The sequence below is a fragment of the Theropithecus gelada genome, chromosome 6, assembly GCF_003255815.1.
Source record: "Theropithecus gelada isolate Dixy chromosome 6, Tgel_1.0, whole genome shotgun sequence".
NCBI classification, from domain to species: Eukaryota; Metazoa; Chordata; class Mammalia; order Primates; family Cercopithecidae; genus Theropithecus; species Theropithecus gelada.
In genome coordinates, this window is record NC_037673.1 from 11,127,142 (window position 1) to 11,147,009 (window position 19,868).

At 37.9% G+C, this 19,868-nt stretch overlaps 1 protein-coding gene across 6 annotated transcripts in view; it reads right to left on the minus strand.

The window, feature by feature from the left end:
- Positions 1 to 19,868, minus strand: part of CTNND2 (catenin delta 2) — a 928,994-nt gene that overhangs the window by 414,594 nt on the left and 494,532 nt on the right. For 4 of the 6 annotated variants that reach the window (XM_025387612.1, XM_025387608.1, XM_025387606.1 and 1 more), the window contains 3 exons: positions 19,380 to 19,414; positions 18,879 to 18,995; positions 4,090 to 4,262 (listed from right to left, as the gene is read on the minus strand). Coding sequence is in view for 5 of the 6 variants with exons in the window: in XM_025387608.1 (XP_025243393.1) it covers positions 4,090 to 4,262; positions 18,879 to 18,995; positions 19,380 to 19,414 (325 nt within the window). In the remaining variant the exon portion in view is untranslated. The remainder of the gene's footprint in view (positions 1 to 4,089; positions 4,263 to 18,878; positions 18,996 to 19,379; positions 19,415 to 19,868) is intronic. The other 2 variants (XM_025387610.1, XM_025387611.1) reach the window with 1 other exon arrangement.

Sequence of the window (19,868 nt, forward strand, 5' to 3'; positions counted from 1 at the left end):
ATTTTTTTTTTTTTTTTTTTTTTTTTTTTTTGAGACGGAGTCTCCCGCTGTGTCACCCAGGCTGGAGTGCAGTGGCGCAATCTCGGCTCACTGCAAGCTCCGCCTCCCAGGTTCACGCCATTCTCCTGCCTCAGCCTCCGAGTAGCTGGGACTACAGGCGCCCGCCACCACGCCCGGCTAGTTTTTTGTATTTTTAGTAGAGACGGGGTTTCACCATGTTAGCCAGGATGGTCTCGATCTCCTGACCTCGTGATCCACCCGCCTCGGCCTCCCAAAGTGCTGGGATTACAGGCTTGAGCCACCGCGCCCGGCCAATTCTTAATTTCTTACAGCAAGCAGGTCATTTCCCTAAGATTGTGGTTGTGTACATTGTTCAATTCTATTGGAGAATATGCAAAGATTTTGAAATCTTTAGGCTTGTGTACTCCTTTGCCAGTGCTCTGTCTACAGATGTAAATTTTTATATTTCTTGTATAGTTTTTTTGCTTGAGGGGCAAAATGCTTGGTGAAACTATTTTATGTGTGGACATGGGGCAAAACCAACATGTTTAGAGTTGGTTTTTGGCTCCTGTTTGCCAGAAGTTTTGTATTTAGCATTTGATATAATCCAATGGAAATTTTACGTGAGTGGAAGAAGGAAGAACCTGGAGGATAGCCAACTTCTTTATCTTCTACCCACCCACAAACCTGCACACAATAATTACAAAACAACAGGCTGGTGCTGGCAGAACCTGATGGATATCTGGTGAACCTTGGGTCAACTGTGAGGGATATGAAGGCAAGTCTTAGCATCATTCTCACTCTTGCAGCAGGGCAATCTAATAGGAAGAAACAGACTTAAATGTAACTAACTATAGGATATCACTTATTATACGACAGAGTAATGTTTTTAACACATAAGGTAGATCATGCTGTTCCTCTGCTTGAAATTCTCTACTGGTTCCTGACTTCACTCCCCGTAAAAAATGGAATCCTACCAATGACTGCGGGGTTTCCCATCACCTCACAACTCCTGCAGCCCACTGTAGCCACCCTGGCATACTTGCTGCCCTGTCAGCATGCCAGGCTGCCCCATCCCGGGGCCACTGCATTTGCTGTGCAGAGGGAGCCATGTAGCTTCCTTCCTCTTCTCCATGTCTTTGCCCAAACATCTCCTCGAGGTCCCTATCATGCTGCATTCCCCCATGCACTCTGGATCTTGCTTACCCTAGTCTGTATCCATTTCCTTCCCATAGAAACCACCACTTTCTAATATACTGTGCAATTTACTTATTTGCTGGGCTGATTTTCTGAGTCTCCATCCCTGCTGCTAGAATAGAAGTTCCTTGAGGACTGGGATCGTGTCTACTTTCTTTACTTCTCCATCCCATGCACATAGACTTATGGCATCAATTGGCACATGATAAACGTCTTGAACGCATCAAAGAATAACCTGGAAACACAAAGGTGAAGGTTGACCTCGAAGAAGAAGGGGTCTGTGGAGGGGTGACCTACACAACTTGTTTAGAGACTTGGGCAGGAGCTTGCAGCATAGCTGAGCAGAGTGCTGGCAGTGGCGAAAGGATACCTATAAGTTAGCTCAGGTCACTTTCTAGAATGGCCTTGAAGTCCCAATGGGAAGGGTAGTCCACTCTCTCTCCTGTGGACCAGCTCCATGAATCATCCAAAGTCTCAGAAGAATGATGTTAAAGAATTTTAGCTGGAGTGATGTCAGAGAACAAATATTTTATGGCAATATGGGTGGCTTACAGCTTGACTTTTGGGTTGATGAGCTGGGGCAATGCAGGTTACACACATATCATCAGGGCCTGTTGTAGATCCTGGTGATGATCACTGAATAAGCATTTATTATGCTGAATAGAGATTTTTAAATACTGAAATTAGAATCTTTGAGCATGTATAATACTCCTTTGAAATTACATTTAAATTTATGAACCAGATAAAAAGATCATTGCTTTGCTTTAGAATTACATAGTTTTTTAGACAAAAAAATAGAATATTTTTGTTTTGACTGATTATTGACCATACTCACTTGGCCTGACATCTGTTAGCCATAGTTTGAATTATATTAAGCCTTGTAGCAATTTATTGTTACAGGATATTGTAAAAATTAACCTAGGCTTGAAGGAGTAAGATTTAACACTGATCAGAATTTTGAAAAGAAAACTATCGCACCACTCAAATACAGGGATCTGAACAATAGTGTCATTATTGGAATGGAATGTGGCCTCCCTTCTCTCAAGGCTATAACACTAAAAGCAGAGTGAAAACGCTGGCTTATTTGTTGAACGTTTCTCTGACATTACATTGAAGTCACAGGCGCTACAGAATATTCAATAGGCATGTCTTTCATACTTCAGCACACAGCTAAAGTAAATTATAGTAGCAATATCTACCACTGAGCTAAATAAATGAGATATTCCACAATGGTTTCCCTTCTGTTAGTGGAGTGAATTAGAACATTTCAACTCCTGGTTTGATTATTCAGACTTGTGCATTCTACCCACTGCCACGGAAGTGAGTCTACCAGTAACATTTGCCTCAAACTTAAGTTATATCTTTGAACATTTACATTTATCGATGTCTTCAAACTATAACTCTGATGACTTCAGATACAGAGCTTTGATGTCTTTAAGACTTAGTAACCCTTTCTGATTAAACTTTAAAGCAACTTTGAATGTGGGTGGAGGGACAGGCCCTTTATCTCAGTGGAATGTTTTATCAGTTCCTCTCACCCACATTCCTATCATTCAGCAGTGTGAGAAGGTAAAGCTTACGAAGCCACTGATGAACAAGGATGTTTCTTGAAGAAGGTAATCATATTTTAAAAATTGTTTCTGGCACAATAATTTAACATTAGTAGTGGAAATCCAAATAAACTTTCAGCTCCTGCTTCAATAATGTGAATGTCACATAAATGAGCACGTAGTAATGCCTGCACCAGGCTGTTAACCCTCTTTGCCTCTCACCTCTGCATTCATTTCTTGAAGCCATGTGGCCTGCCAGGTGCTTTTGATACAAAGATGAAAAAAGTCCTGTCCTCAAGTAGCTTTCAGTTTAGTTAGTGAAATGCACGGATGGATGACATCAATAAATTGGTAAAAGAGATGGGTTCAGGGATCACAGAGCCAGTGGTGCATAATGAGCATTTCAGAGGAAGGGTTCCTAGAAGATACAGTGCCCAATAAATGCAAAAGGGCTGAAACTAACTTTGTCAGCTGAAAACGGTGTGGGGCTTTCAGTTCTTCACTCCAGAAGCAAAAGCACAGAAATTAAAAGGGCTTATGTTGTTGAAAATAAGCTTAAAACAAGATAGCCTTCCAATAAATCAACTCTGGTGGGATGATCAAAATTATACTCTGGTGGGTACCTCAAAATTATAAAAACTAAAATATTAGCATGCTCTCTCTCCTCTCTTCTATATAACACCATTTACATCTTTCTTGAAAAAAAATTATTTCCAGATAGGTAGCGGCTTCTTTTTACCAAGAGTTGGTTTTAACTGCAGCTAATGTATTTGTGCAGTGAAACTGTGAGACCAAGCACATGCCTTAAAGAAACAATTGAGAGCACATTTAAAAATCCGACTTCACAAAATGTAGCTATGCCTAAACTCATCACAATTATTTTCCAAACAGTTCTGTTTACCTGATTACACATTTATAGTATGTTTCTTTACATTTATATCAAAAACCCAAAGAGGAATCCCATGCTTTTTTTTAGGAGACACAATACTCTTATTTTTTTCCGAGTACACTCACAAACTCAGAATGTATATCAATTGATATCACATATAGACATAGAGGGAGTAACTAGATGGACACTGCCATAGTCACACAGGGAAACACATATAAGACAGGTACAGCTGAACAACACATAGATATTTCTAAAGAAAATGTTTGTAACTTAGCATTACTCTATAATTGTACTTTATTATTTCTTTCCTTCATTCACAGCACCAAAGGGCATTTCCCTCAAGTTGAGGAACACACAGACAAAAAGGCAGGCTGGGCCTCCACATCCACTGCATGCCCGTTCCCCACCTGTCCCCTTGGAGTCCACTGACACCAAACAGCACCGGGTACCTACCTGGCTGAAGCTCTGGCCCGCAGCTCGGGCTTGTGTGCCTCGGGCCGGGAGCTGTGAAGGGGTGCTTTCCCCCAGGGCCAGGGTCTGGTTGCTATGGTAGCTGGCCGGATACTGGAAAGACCCTTCAGGTTTGGAATTGAGCTGAAGTGCACTCTGGGAGAGCAGGCTGGGCCCTGCATTGAAAGTCATTTAGAACAGTCAGTGACAGTCTCAGTGAAGCAGAAATGACATGTATTATTTATTGAGAGTAGCCTAGAATTATCACATGCACATGATTCCAGCCATCCACGCTTAAAATTCTGAGAACTAAAATGACCATATAATTTGACTCCAGCTCTCAAATGAGATTTTTTTTTTTTTTTTTTTTTGGTGGTGGTTTAAAAGTTCTCAAAGGAGTAGATTTTTCAAATGATCTCATCCTGACCTACATAGAGACATTTCTTATGAGACAAATCAGTTAATCAAGTAGTTATTTTGGGATCAGACAATATCAGAAACATTTGAAATAATGTAAAACTCTACTTTTCGGTACCTGTTAATTTCGCTGATATAATTATATCTCCTACTTAATGATTGAGATGCTAAAACACTCGAAACCTTCCAATCACTGACAAATTCTATTGTATAAATAGTGATATAATACCTCAGTGCCTGAAGGGTAGACAGTGTTTAAAATATTAATAGCTCTTTGTACAATGTGGAATTCACCATCGCCTCACATAATCCCTGATGACTGGTTACCTTTACCATCACAGCAGTGCACAGTAGGAGAACAAAGAGAACATACAGTGTCCAAATTCGTGCCACAAATATAGCTGATATTACAAGGGATGAAGAATCAGTTTCTGGTCTTATTTAATTAAACATTGCATATGAAATTGTGTTTTGTTTTCTTATATTCTATTTGGATGAGATCCTTGCATTTTCCCACTTTCTTTTCAGCAAATTTTCTTTGAACAAATTTAACACTCTCTTTGGGGATCAAATAACTATGGAGGAGAGTAAATGTGCTTGCTGTTTTCTATTGTGTGTGTTTGAGAGTGGCTGGGGTAAGAAGAGTGTATTAGTGGCAAAAACTTGGCAAAACAAGTTTTCTCCTGTTTCTTTGCACCATAGTACAAAGTCACATATTCGAATGTAATAATACACATCTAGACTATAGCATAACCATTAAATCATTCTTGATCCCCCTCTTTGGCTGTTTTAGACAATAGTATCACTTCTGATAAGTATGAGCAGATTACAAGCTCCTTATTTTTTTCTTTTTAAGAATGGAACATGACTTTATATTTTGAGTGAGACATGATGTGAATCACCTTTCATGAAAATAATGCATCCTCTTTTAAATAACATTGGTTCATAAAATCTTTGGCACTTAAAGCCTTCCCAATCCCTCTGATTTTCTGACAGAACTTTGAAACATCATCAAGATATTTTTTCATCAATATTTGAAACAACATGAAGAGAAATTTTCATCAATATTTTATATTGAATAATATGCCAATTAACTAGTACAGTTATTTTGGAATCTATGCAGTTTCTAGAAAAAAGGTAACCAAGGAAATAAGAGTATTTTCATCCACCCACAACTTCACCATGAAGAGTATAACAAAAGTACAATTGCAATCCTTTTACTTTTAAGAAACCCAGTCCTGAGAAAACAGTATGTGCCAGATGGTGACGTTTCCAATAGCCTGGAAAAAAAAATCATTTATTCCATCCTAATGGTATTAAATCACTGAATATAAGGAAGTCTCTGAGGGGAGATGCATTTAGAGTTTGATTCTGGGCGCCAGTAACATATGGTCCCCATCACTGCTATGGAAGCTGCCAGGCCCAGCAGAGTCAAAGAATAATGTCTGAGGTCCAAGTGACAGGCAGGCTGAGATATGGGAGAGCCTCTGGAGGTTGGGCAAGTGGAGACTAACCGTAAAGCGGAGGAGAAGAAGGTGGGCACTGGGAAGGCAATGACAACTGTGGCTGAGGGCTTTACCCTTGGTCCCTCCGAAGGTCACATCTTAATGGTGGGAGTGAGCTATGGTGGAAAAGCAAAGGCCCTTTCAGCTGGGTGGTCACCATTCTATCTGACAATGGGGGGCTGCCGGCTGAGCCTTTCTTGGCTGTTTCTTTTTTGTACAGTCTACCTGGGCATAATGGTTTGCACTGGCTATACTCTCCTCCCCCTTGAGATAGTAATGCATCCTAAAGTTAAAAGAAGGTTACAGCAGATACGACAGCGCACAGACCTTTGGAAATATCAAAAGAATGAAGTAAATAAAATAAACACATAAACAAAATATTTAATTTCATGGAAGTAGTTTAGCATTATCTTAAAACAGATAGTTGCATTCCTTATTATTTGTCCTTCAAAGAGAATGCGGGAATTGCTCTTACGAACTTTTTTGAATATGTAGTTAGCAAGTTAGATAACTTTGTATATTCTGAATAGACTCATACAATTATCTCCAGAAACCTACAAACGCTGTCTATACAGGATCTTCTAATGACAATGTAAAGTCCCTTTTCAAAAGAATTTCAATTAAAAATATGGTTTACTTGCTCCCAGAATATATATGATAGAATAATGAAATCTATTCACCTTTTATAGAATCAGTTGTGTATTTGATCAGTACTCAATGAAAACTAACCAGGATTTTCTATCTCATTACTGTATTCATACATCTCAAGCACTGAAACCTAGATGTACTCTGACAAAAGTAATTGCAACAATGAGCAATGTATCAGAATATTACAACACTGACATATCACCTGGCAAGGACAGAACAGTCAAGACAATAGCCAAAACTGTGTACGCATTTTAGAATGATGTTTTTCCACTGCTCACTAGGTTTTAAGTCAGTCTCATTTATTCATTCCAATTTTGGAGAGCACAGACATATGAATATACGAAACTGGTGAAAATTTTAGGACAATTCTTAATTACTTTATAATGAAAGTACAATTTAAATGTAACTAACTTTCGATTAGCTTTATTAATATTACTGTGCAATGAGGTAGAAAATACAAATTTGCTGAGGATTTAAAAAGCATTTATAGTTTTGGGCTTTAAATTATGACTTTTTTTTCTCTGGAACTTTTGACTTTATATCAAGCCTTGCTTGGGCTAGAGGTAAAATGAGGTTGTGGTCCTGAACCTATGGAATCTATGACCTGAAGGACACAGGTAATATGGAAAGAAATGGTAGAGGAAGAGAAAGAAGCTGGGCCCTAACATTTCACCCAGGGAAATTGCATCTTTAATGCAATACATTAAATTGCATGCTTTAGCAGAACATCTGCTTCAAAAATTGCATCTTTAATACAATGATTTCCAGAAGACATCTGAACGGTGGGCGGCAGTGGATCATCATGTCCTTCTTGGCCACAGAGAGCGGAAGCCATGCTCCCGTTTGCCTTCAAGACACTGACCTGAGGGGTCACAGTGGCTTCTTTGACCATTCTGACCCTTCTCCGTGATGGAACAGTCCTCAGAACTGAGCCCAAGGGTTTTCCCAAAATGAATCACCCCGTGAGCCAGAAAGAGAAGGTGAAACCATTTCCTGATACACTGATAATGCTTAAGACAGTTTTCTGTCTTTGTTCTGAACAAAACCCACTAGTCTTAACTGGATAGAGAGAAGAAATTCCAAGGGAACTACAAAGTTGATCCCATTAACTCTAAGAAGATATATGAAGCAAGGATCTTTAGTGTAACACCAATGTCTCAATATGTTTTCACATGTATGAATTGGTTAGAGACTACACAGCAACCTGTGGGGAAAAAAAAAAAACTGCATGATCTTCATTTTTGTCCTAGAAGTACAAGCAGAGGCAGAGAGAGGTTAAATTGTTAGCCAGCGTCACCCATATGGTAACATGAAGAGGCTTGGATCTTTATCTTCTGTCTCCAAGTCCAAAAGTTGCTGTTGTTTAACATCAAAGCACTGTTTCTTTAAGTCATATATACATATCAGCAGTTTAAGGTTGAAAAAGTCCTGTGTAAACAGAAATCCACTTGTTTCCAGGAGAAAGCTTCACGCCTCAGATTTTGTTGCTTCTCCAGTGAATTGCTGCTTACAGATTCCAGGTGCTGGCTACAGGAAACTCGCTGTCCACTACTCGTGGGACAAAATCAATCTCAGAAGATGTAGAGGTTGAAATGTCACTTTTCTGCATAAAAACTCAGACCCACTTACAGGTCATATCAACACAGACATATATAACACAGACACAATATGGCCAGCTTCTTCTGATCAGATTAACTGAGTATTTTAGAGTTTCCATGATTATGTGCACTTGTTCTGTTTGCATAGTGTTAAAGAGACTTTATGTGGAATTGCTAATATTGGCCTGCTTTAGCTGAACATCTGCTTCAGAATACAGTAGACCTTCAATTAAAGAATATACTTTGTAATAATACAGAAGAGGCCAGAGGTCTACAATATGGCATTCCCGAGTTATTCTATAAGTCACAACCACACTAATGGAGTATCTGAACGTGTGTTGAAAAAATTCCAGGACTGGACGTCCACAGACCTGGGCCCTAGCCCATCTTCATATTTATTTGACCACAGATGATGATGACAAAGATGATGATGACAGTGACAGTAATGACCAATTAACCTTTTTTGAGTATTTAGGAAGCTCCAAGGATTGTCCTGAGCAGTTTCCATCTACTAACCCATTGAATTTTAATGACATCTAAACGAGGAAGGTACAACCATTTCCACTGATGTCGAGGGAACTGAGGGATCCATTAACTGAGCCCTCACAGTTACTGGTGGGCCTGGGGTTAAAACAAAATAGCAGATTGGCTTCAGAATGTGTGTTCTTAAACACACTTCAGGATTCTGTCACGACAAATTTTAATCTTTCCAAATTTGAACACCTAAGCAGATAATGGATGTGCAAGTGCTTGGAAAAATTTTAACTGCTATACAAATATCAGTTATTCTTATCTGATTATCTAATTGCATAGCCACATGGTCTGATGATAATAAAACCTTCCATGGGATTTTTTTGGTCTTGAAAATCTTATTGCAGGACTGTCCCACACATCATTTATGTTTTCTTTCAACAACCTGCAAGCTTTCATCTTACAAACAAGACATACATGGCACAGTTCATTAAAATGGCCTGTATGCAATAAAACAGCAACAACAACAAAACTAATATCAGAGCAAATAGATGAGAAGCTAAAATCTTTTGGCACTTAGAGACAGTTCTCTGTTTCCTCAGTCTGAAATTCTTTTTTCCATCAACCTCAAAACTCATCCTCCAACTTAAACTTCTGCTTAAAAGTCACCTCCTGATATTTTAATAGAAAATATTAAGTAAGAATAAAGGAAACAGACGGTAGAATTTATACACAAAAGGGTTATTGGAGATTACAAAATCAATGAGAAAAATTGTTGATTATTTCTAAAATTACTGAACTGATTTAAATAGGTTCAAAGCACTTTGATCAGACTTAACTCTGCAGAGTAAAAATATTCTGTTTAAATTTCACTACTAATGATTTCATTTGTAGCAGCAGTTTCGCCTTTATGGGTTCTGGAAGAACCTGCCCATTTACAAACGTACTTAGAGTAAGAGGTAGCTACTGGTGATAAAGTGGTTGTTTTCTCCTGATCTTCATTAGTAACTTATAAAGCTCATTTGGAGGAGTTTCTCTGAGGAGGTCCCCTAAAAATAGTGGTTCAGCGCATCTACCATTCCAAAAATCAACTGAGAGAAAAAGCCCAAGGGGCTCGTTATGCAAGAAAGCTTCAGAGTTGATGCAGTTGTTCTATGGGCAGGTATGTTTTTAAATTTCATTCCTAAGCCTCTGTCTCCAGAACATCTATTTCGTCTGGTCAGTTGCTTTCAATGTGTAATGCTTTATGTGAAAATGAAAACGTTAATGATCCTAGGAATCTAGAAGTACCCATTCAGTTTTTAAACTGATTTAGACTTAACCAATGTCCTTGGCTTAATTAGTATGCTTTTCCAAGTTTGACTACTGTGGATGGATACGTATCGGGTTGGTGACAGTAAGTCACTCACCTTCTTTTCCTTTTTTTAAAATTTTATTTTACTGGGATACATGTGCAGAATGTGCAGGTTTGTTACATAGGTATACATGTGCCATGGTGGTTTGCTGCACCCATCAACCTGTCATCTAGATTTTAAGCCCTGCATGCTTTAGGTATTTGTCCTGATGTTCTCCCTCCCATTCCCTCCCAGCCTCCAACGGGCCCCAGTGTGTGATGTTCCCCTCCCTGTGTCCATGTGCTCTCAATGTTCAACTCCCACTTATGAGTGAGAACATGCAGTGTTTGGTTTTCTGTTCCTGTGTTAGTTTGCTGAGAATGATGGTTTCCAGCTTCATCCATGCAAAGGACATGAACTCATTCTTTTTTATGGCTGCAAGGTCACTCGATTTCTTTACAATGGTGTAAAATGGAAGACATGAGCAAACTGACATTTATCATAAAAATAACTCTCAAATATAAAACTTTAGTTTGGAATGTATACCCAAAGAATTTTATCATGAGTGAGACTGCACATGATATTGTAATCACAGAAGTGTACTTTTCCTCACTCACTCCAATTCCCTACTATACCTTACCAAGTTTTGTCTTTAGATTATTTGCCATTAAAAATTAATGTAGCACATAGAGAAGAAAAACATTATATATTTCTTCATAAATCGTCTAAAGAGGATCTGATATATTCGTATTTCTCACTATCAATACTTGTGAAAATAAATAAAACATTAATAGAAATCGGTTTCGAAGAAAATAAAATGAAAAAGTGAAACTCAGAAAACACTGCGGTTTGTGAATGGGAACACAGGAGTTGAAAGAATCAGTCTTTGATTTCCCACACATCACACATTTCCCCCCGTGATCTGCATGCCTTGCTGGTGGATTTCTTTCAGGCCTCTGACTCAATGTCTTCTCACAATAGAGGATTTCCTGGCCTTCTGTCATTCTTTATTCTAGTGGTTCTCAAAACCCTTGGTCTCTTAACCCTCAAAATTACAGAGGACTCCAAAGAACTTTATTTTATCTGGGTTATATAGGATGCTAGTCACTCAAAATGTTTCCAACAGAAGAATACGCAGCACACATTCCCAGACCTGTCAGGGACATGACATTGTTACATGCCACGTAGTCTCTGGAAATCTTCAACAACATTCGTGTGAGAAAAAGCATGGGAAAGCAAGTATCTCTTCGTATTATTATGAAAACGTTTTGACTTTAAAAGTCCCCAACAGGGGCCACGAAGACCCTGGAATTCCCAAGTATACTCTGAGAAAAGGTGCTCTACTCCACTGTTGACCTGGCTTTGTCCTTCCGCAAAGCCATTATGGATCTGGCCCTTCAGTATTGAAAAGGTTGATTTTGGCCTTTTCTGACTAGAATGTAAATGCCACAAGGACAGAGGCCCTTTGTTCCTGCCATTAATAAGTGGTTAATATATACATTTAACAAAATAAATGACTGGAACATCCACCTGTGCCTACAGTGATATAATAAAAACCCAGTACATTAAGAGTTGGGTGCATCAGTTACTATTCAAGTGCCTTAGTGTTTGATCAGTATCAGTATTCATTTTTCTCTTTCTTCTTCTTTTTTTTTTTTTTAGACAGAGTCTGGCTCTATTGCCCGAGCTGGAGTGCAGTGAGGCAATCTCGGCTCACTGCAACCTCCACTTCCCAGGTTCAAGCGATTCTCCTGCCTCAGCCTCCCAAGTAGCTGGGATTACATGCATGCCCCACCATGCCCGGCTAATCTTCTGTAGAGACAGGGTTTCGCCATGTTGGCCAGGCTGGTCTCGAACTATTGACCTCAAGTGATCTGCCCACCTTGGCCTCCCAAAGTGCTGGGATTGCAGGCATGAACCACTGTGCCTGGCCAGTACTCAAATGTTTTAACTTTTGGGGGAATCCCTCAATACATTTTCATAATGTGTTACCGGGAGAGTTCTCTCCTTCCACTGCTTATTCTAAGGCTTTCTCACTGGGGCTGGCAGCCTCTTTGCTTTTTCTCATACCGATGGCAGCTCTGAAACTATCCTCACTTCCCGTAGCTTTCATCTAATCTTCAAATTTGTGTTTTGGGAATCTACAATGCCTTGACAATTTCAAGACCAGGAAATTCCCACCAGGTTCTACACACGTTGTGCTCGATCCCAGAAGATCCTGATAACTCAAGTGTGAATGGGGTCTTTAATGAGAAATCTGCATTGTTTTCTCTTATTAAGCATATGGTTAAAGAGCTCTTCTTACTTGATGCCTTTGCCTATTCCTTAAATTCTTAGGTTTTCCTCTCAGCTGGTGACCTTGTTAGAGAAGGTATAACATGCTTCTGAAACATCTACATGGTAGAAGGAAATCTAACAAAAAGAAATTAGGCGGGGCACGGTGGCTCATGCCTGTAATTACAGCCACTTGGGAGGCTGAGGCAGGAGAATCACTCGAACCCAGGAGACAGAGGTTGCAGTGAGATGAGATTGCACTACTGCACTCCAGCCTGGTAATAGAGCAGGACTCCATCCAAAATAAAAAGGCCGGGCGCGGTGCCTCAAGCCTGTAATCCCAGCACTTTGGGAGGCCGAGGGGGCGGATCACGAGGTCAGGAGATCGAGACCATTCTGGCTAACACGGTGAAACCCCATCTCTACTAAAAATACAAAAAGAAATTAGCCAGGCATGGTGGTGGGCTCCTGTAGTCCCAGCTACTTGGGAGGCTGAGGCAGGAGAACAGCGTGAACCAGGGAAGCCGAGCTCGCAGTGAGCCGAGATCGTGCCACTGCACTCCAGCCTGGGTGACAGAGCAAGACTCTGTCTCAAAAAAAAAAAAAAGAAAAAGAAAAAGAAATTAAACACCAGCTGAGAAACAGATAGAAATACTTTCTGGAAGGGAGGATAGTTACAGTTTCCTGAAGGATTTTATTATTTCCTGTGGGCCACCTATGTGTTTTCCCTCAGCTTTTGCCCTCACCTTCCATTTTTGCCACTGCTAACCTCCCATTACTTTCATACACCCAAGGTAGGGGGGAAAGTAAGTGTAAGTGAATTTCAAAAGGAATGGTAGCATCAGCCAACTTTAGACCTGGACACCATGACAAACTTCCGGAAAGAACAGTCTTATTTGTATTTTAAAAACTTGGACCTCCCAGCACTTTGGGAGGCCGAGGCGTGCAGATCACTGGAGGTCAGGAGCTCAACACCAGCCTGACTAACATGGTGAAACTCCATCTCTACTAAAAATACAAAAATTAGCCAGGTGTAGTGGGGCACGCCTGTAATCCCAGCTACTTGGGAGGCTGAGGCAGGAGAATCGCTTGAACCTAGGAGGCAGAGGTTACAGTGAGCTGAGATTGCGCCATTGCACTCCAGCCTGGGCAACAAAAGCAAAACTCCGTCTCAAAAATAAATAAATAAGCAAACAAACAAACCTGGACCAAAGAGTATATGATAAAGTGATTTCATCGGGAATGAACAATTAGGATAGCTCAACTGACTCAAATAGACACATTTTCAGGCTGTGGGGTCTCCAAGGCCGGGTGACAGTCCTTGGGCACCTCTGGGGTGAGGAAGGTTTTCTATCCTGTTGGGTCTATCGGAGTACCTGGTTTCCACTATAATAGAAAGCAAAACAAAGAAAACAGCCCCTTTTCACTGACCATGACTTTCATTTCTTCAGCCAATTTGATGAATGGCTTTATCATTTTGGTTATTATAATTTTCATGAAAAATTTACTCTCCTAAGACGTCTTCTGCATCTTTTGGTGTTATGCTTACAGGAATTATGAAAACATTCACTTCACAAGGATGCCTCTCTCACCTTGATTATTATTATTACATGAGAACATAGGGAATTAGGTTTTGTAGCCTTTAAATAACCTGATCTCTCAAACATCTCTTGTGAATTAAGTATATTCACAGTAATTAAAATAAAATGATAAGACTGTAAGTCAACATTGAATAATATATTCACCTCTGTTAAACTATATATGATTATTGTATTTTAATTCCACCTGCTTAGAATGGTAACATATATGATTGATTCCTGAGTTTTAAAAATATATTCAGATTTGAAAACTTAGAATAACATGTACCTTTTAACCATAACACTCAGAATATATTAGCTCTGAAGATTTTCTTCCTACTGAATAATGGAATTCTCTAAAATATGACAGAACTTCAATTCACTAATATGCTACAGAAAAAATAATTACTGTTGCAAAACACAATACTTAAACAAATTAACAATCTGTGGTTAAACATACAAGTTATTTTTTTCCAGGCTGTCCTTTCTATTTCTTATTTTGACTGACAACATTTTTGTGAATTACTAGCTAAGATATAATCACCCTTATTTCCGAGTTTGTATCTAACAGGATGCACAGATTAAATTAAGTACTTGGTCCTAGGCAATTCAAGTCACATTATTCATTATGTAGAAAGCTAATGGCCCCAAGCTTCTGTTGGTAAATTATTTTTTGTTGTTTTGTTTTGTTCCACTGAAGCAACAGCAATCTCTGAAGCAATTCTCCTAGTGACTCAGAGACACTTATTTGTTAAAATTGAAATTATACAGCCAGTAGTCACAAAAAAGAGGCAGGGTGGCAAAGGTTGTGCACACAGTTTACCAAGTGTTTCAGATAGCACTGTTGAAAATACACAAAGTGTTGGAAAACATTGGTAACTGTATGACCCAATAAAATCAGCATAGCAGAGCAGTTACTGCTTGCCTTGAGGTCAAGAAGATGCATACTATGGTTCAGATTTTATTTTAATCAGACCTTTGAAAGACAAATAGCAAAAAGCTTTAAATAAAACAAATTAAGAACTATGCGCTTATGGGGTGAGACTGCTTTCCATTTTAGAACTTTTCCAGACTGAGTTTAGACAGTATTTAGCCTTGTTTTAGTCCCTTTTGAGTGAGGATTAAGAGACTGGTTCTCAAGGGCAGGGTGCCAGGTCCAATTTAGCATTAGCTGGTTCATAGCTAATGAATCCATTGATTGAATAATCACTGACTGCCAGAATCTGATGGGCTTTTCCTAATTAGATGAAATCTGTCAATGTGCCACTGCATATCTATTTGCTATGTTTCTATATGGGAGAGATAAATACGGTATACGGTAGTTCCACTATCGAGGAGGATGCTGTGCTGCCAAGTGCCGTACACTCATTCTCTGCTAGTCCTCCGCATAGACAAGGATGTCTTGTAGCTTGGCTTCTGGTTGGGTTTGGCCAATGGGAGGCAGGAGAAGGAGATTGGAGGCAGGAGGAAAAAGAGATTATATCATTGATTCCCTCCTTGCTGCCAGACTCTGCCGGGGCTAGTTCCTTGATTTCCCTTAAGGTCTAAGGGTGGTAAGGGCGTCTGTCTTCTACTGACTGAATACCACAACATGCACTCTTTGTTCCCTTAATCTTGCCCACCTCTTCATAAATAGTCCCTGAATTAAATTCTGTTCAGTTAAACTCTTTTGAGTAGAATCTATATCTCATCTGGAACCTCACTAATACAGATAAACATAGAGCAATGTAGATTTTTATTCTATGATCCTCTGAACACTTAAAATTAGCAATACTCATCCCCAAAATGATAGTTATCTACCTAATATGTTAAAATGATTTTCCTAAATTTTACTCAGTTACTTCAGTTTCAAGGTGACTCAGAAGATGTTAAGGGCAAATGGCTCTTAAGAATAATAATATTCTTTATGTGACTACGGTTCAGAATCCTTTGGCATACAACGTTTGAATGATACTTTTTTCACCTGCTTTTTTGTTTTGTTTCTTTTCCTTTCTTCAAAGCAGGATACAGGAGCTTTCAAAAGAAATTATCAACTAAAACCCTAAGAGTCTTCAATAAGATAATTCAGTACATGACAATATAAACTGACTAATCTTTCTGAAAAATAAATATTTGGTGGTTACCAAATATATTTGGAAAGACCATATTGGAGCATTTACTTTCCCTATTATAAACCATTTGTAGGTAATTTTTGAATACATATTGCAGGCCAACTAAAGTGAAAGCTAAAACATTTTCTTTCCATTTTCCTTGTGTGTAGGTTTCTCAACTAAGAGAGCTCAGTGCTATTATTTGACTTACAGAAAAAAAATCATCTATCTGCTCTATCTCTTCTGACATTGATCTTTGACTATTTTACTTTATATTACTTAATCTCTGCATTACTTTTATCATGTCCATCTTACTAGTTTCTTGCTATTTATTTAGCTCTGTTAAGGTTTTCCCCAAATAAGTACAACATTATTTTGTTTTCTATTTTTAATAATGAAGTTAAGATGTCCTCTGAATGTGTTTTTTTCCCCACACTTCTGTTTTCACTAAAAAATGTTCCTGTTTTATTTGCTTGGTAAATACTATGCAATTTTCTTTATTATTTCCATTTGATACAGTAAATATCCAGAAGTATTTTTCTTAGTTTTAATACTATTTCATTTTGCTTACAATTTTATTATTTACTTTTAATGTTGGTAGATTTTTATCCAAGAATACGGCCCTCCATACTTCTTAACTTTTATAATTGCCTTTATCTTCCAGTAGCTGGTCAATTTTTATACATTTTCCTTGGACATATGTAACAAACATATACTATCATGCAATAAATAAAACCTCTAAAATTTATTTAATCCATGATTTTCTTAATTTGTTATTTCAACATTTTGTGGCTTTGCCTTCTAGCATTCTGTCTGATTCATGAGACGTGCATTCAAATGTTCACAATAATATTAATTAATTTCTTTTATTTTTAGTAATATTTGTTTTAATATTCACACACTGTGCTGTTTAGTGCACACATGTTCATTAGATTTGAGTACAAGTTTAACACATCTTTATAAGTTAAGACAGCTCAGTACATAACTCCCATCTTTGGCCCTGCTAAGTGATTCTGTACTAAATTCCAATTTATCTCACGTGACTCTTCCAATCCCACTCTTTGCACTGGTTATATTTGCCGGCAATACTTTGACTATTCCTTTAATTTCAACACTTATTTCATTAAATGTTATGAATAACTCATAACTACTTTATCTTTGTTTACTGCAAATTTGAACTTTAATTCTTTTCAGAGGAGAATTTAGAATGCTTACATGCAGCATTAGATTGATAGACCTAAATTATCCCTTCTATTTTAATTTGTTTACTTTTTATTTAACTCATTCATTACTTTATTTTCTGTACTTTCCATTTATTAAATGTTACTCCTCCTACACTCATAATCAAATATATTTTTATGTAAAAAATGAGATTTCCACTCTCATCTCCCCCTCCCCAACAAGGCAAACTACTCTGTTGCTGCTCTCCTTACTCGCTAATAAGATGAGTGCATGTGTTTCAAATATTCATTAAATGTGTTCTAACTAGAGCTGTCCCTACAACAATGAGTGAAAAGAGGTAACTACACATTTTTCAATACAAAATACAGAGAAGAAGGATAATACCAACCAATCTTTTCTTACGAATTGTATTAAGAGGATGCATACGGGTATAAATAAATCTGTGTATGCACAACAATGTTATCCTAAGAGTAATGGTATTACAAAGATTATAGAGAAAATGAGCTAATCTGTAAATTAAATGGTTTTCAAGATCAGTTTGTCATCTTATCCTTATGTCTTCCTTTTGCATGACAAAGCTTAGTGGGTAGTGGAGGAAATTTTATTTTTTAAATTAAGGAATAAAATGCTTCACTGGTTTTTGATGTATTACCAGGATAACACCTATTTTAATGATGAAATTTTTAGCCTTTTGTGGAATTTTATTAAGTAAAAAGAATTTTATGATTTATTTAAAGAAGGTTCATTTCAACTCCTAAGACGCAACCATTCTGGTTGAAAAATATGTCATTAAGTGGAGAGAAAGTGATCTTTAAATATTCTATGGAATTAATATAGCAATGCAAGATGGTTAAATACAGAAATGTAAGAATTTATTGCATAGTACCTTAGCATAGTACTAAATAGATAATACTAAGAGTACACAATTTTTTTTTCCTATTTTGTCATATAATTGCTGCTTTTTATGATTTCTACCAACAGTGATGTGTATGAGTAAAACATTGATAGGTAATTTTTTTTTTTTTTTTTTTTTTTTTGCCATGGAGTCTCATTCTGTTGCCCAGGATGGAGTAGAGTGGCGCAATCTCGGCTCAGTGCAACCTCTGCCTCCTGGGTTCAAGTGATTCTCCTACCTCAGCCTCTCGAGTAGCAGGGACTACAGGCATGTTCCACCACACCTGGCTAGTTTTTGTGTAGTTTTAGTTTTAATAGAGACAGGATGTCACCATATTGGCCACGCTGGTCTCAAACTCTTGACCTCATGATCTGCCCACCTTTCGGTTTCCCAAAGTGCTGGGATTACAGGCATAATCCCAGGCACCGCGCCCAGCCAACATTGACAGTTAATTTTAAGGCAGACATTGTGTTGACTACAAAATATACGATGAGTTCATAAAATGCAGTACTGTAGATACTGAAAAGGATATCAGACAACAGTGAGAATCACCAGTATGTCAGTAATTAGTGCGAAAACTAGATGCCAACTACTGACTTAAAAGAGTTTATACTCTAATGTGAACTGAGGTGGGATAATGTAGGAAGGGAATAGACGAGACGGAGTGAAATGGATAAAACAAGCATAAAAATATCCTGCAATCCTCATTTGATATGGCTCATAACAGTAATGATATTAGAAATAACGACATAATACTCCTATATTTCAACTGTCTTCAAGCATAACTGCTAGGTGACTTACTTTCACCTGTAGAATAATCCTGTGGGTCAAGTATTCCTGATTCCTGTAGTGACCTAATACAGGAGTCCACCAGCTCGAGACCTGTTGTAAGCTCATCTTCGATATCTTTTTGACCATCTGAAATAAAATATTTTAAAGTGATGAACAAACACTTGGTATATTATTCTTTAAGATTTAGGTTATCATTTAATCATGGAAAATATCCTAATCAAATATATTACCTCTATGAAGTTTTCATTAGCTATTCCATCATAATTTTTGGTCAACCAGCATTAAAGCCAAGGTCAGCAATTTCATGTACCCTTGAAGAGCCATAGTTACTACAGAACTGAAAGACGTAACTTCTAATAAATTGTGAGCTGTCGTAACAACTTCATCTAATTTTTACTATCGGGATGTTTTCCTATTACTTTTCTAAGTCTCATTCTAAAGTTCATAAGAAAAGTCATCAGTAGAGATATGTGTAGAAGTGTAAGTGTTCATCAATAAGATAGACGTTACCTTGTGACTGCCAATGAAACTGCTCTTCTGCTGAACTGTAAAAAAAGAATACAGAGATATAATGCATTGATTAGAAAAGATGAAAACCCTAAAATCTAAGACACAAAGGCACATTAGGGTTAAGTAACAGTGTCTCCGTGGCATTTCCTTTCATTTCTTACTGTGAAAAGGGATTCCACTTTTATACAGTTTTAATTTTAATCCATTTGCTGTATATTCCTTTTGATTCACAAGTATTAGCATGTTTTAAATGGACATTGTTCAGTAATTATCAGAAGAGCTCATTTTTTACAAAGCCCAACCTGTTAGACTCATTCTTTACAATAGTCTATATAGATGCAGTTTTACTCAATTTTAGCTATTTTAGAATAGGATCATGTAGACTTTGTAAGGTAGCCTAACATGGAAATAACAATCTCTTTTCTTATTGGAGAGAAGAAATAAATCTTTGCCTCCATTTAGCCATATCACATTAAAATTCCCATTTAG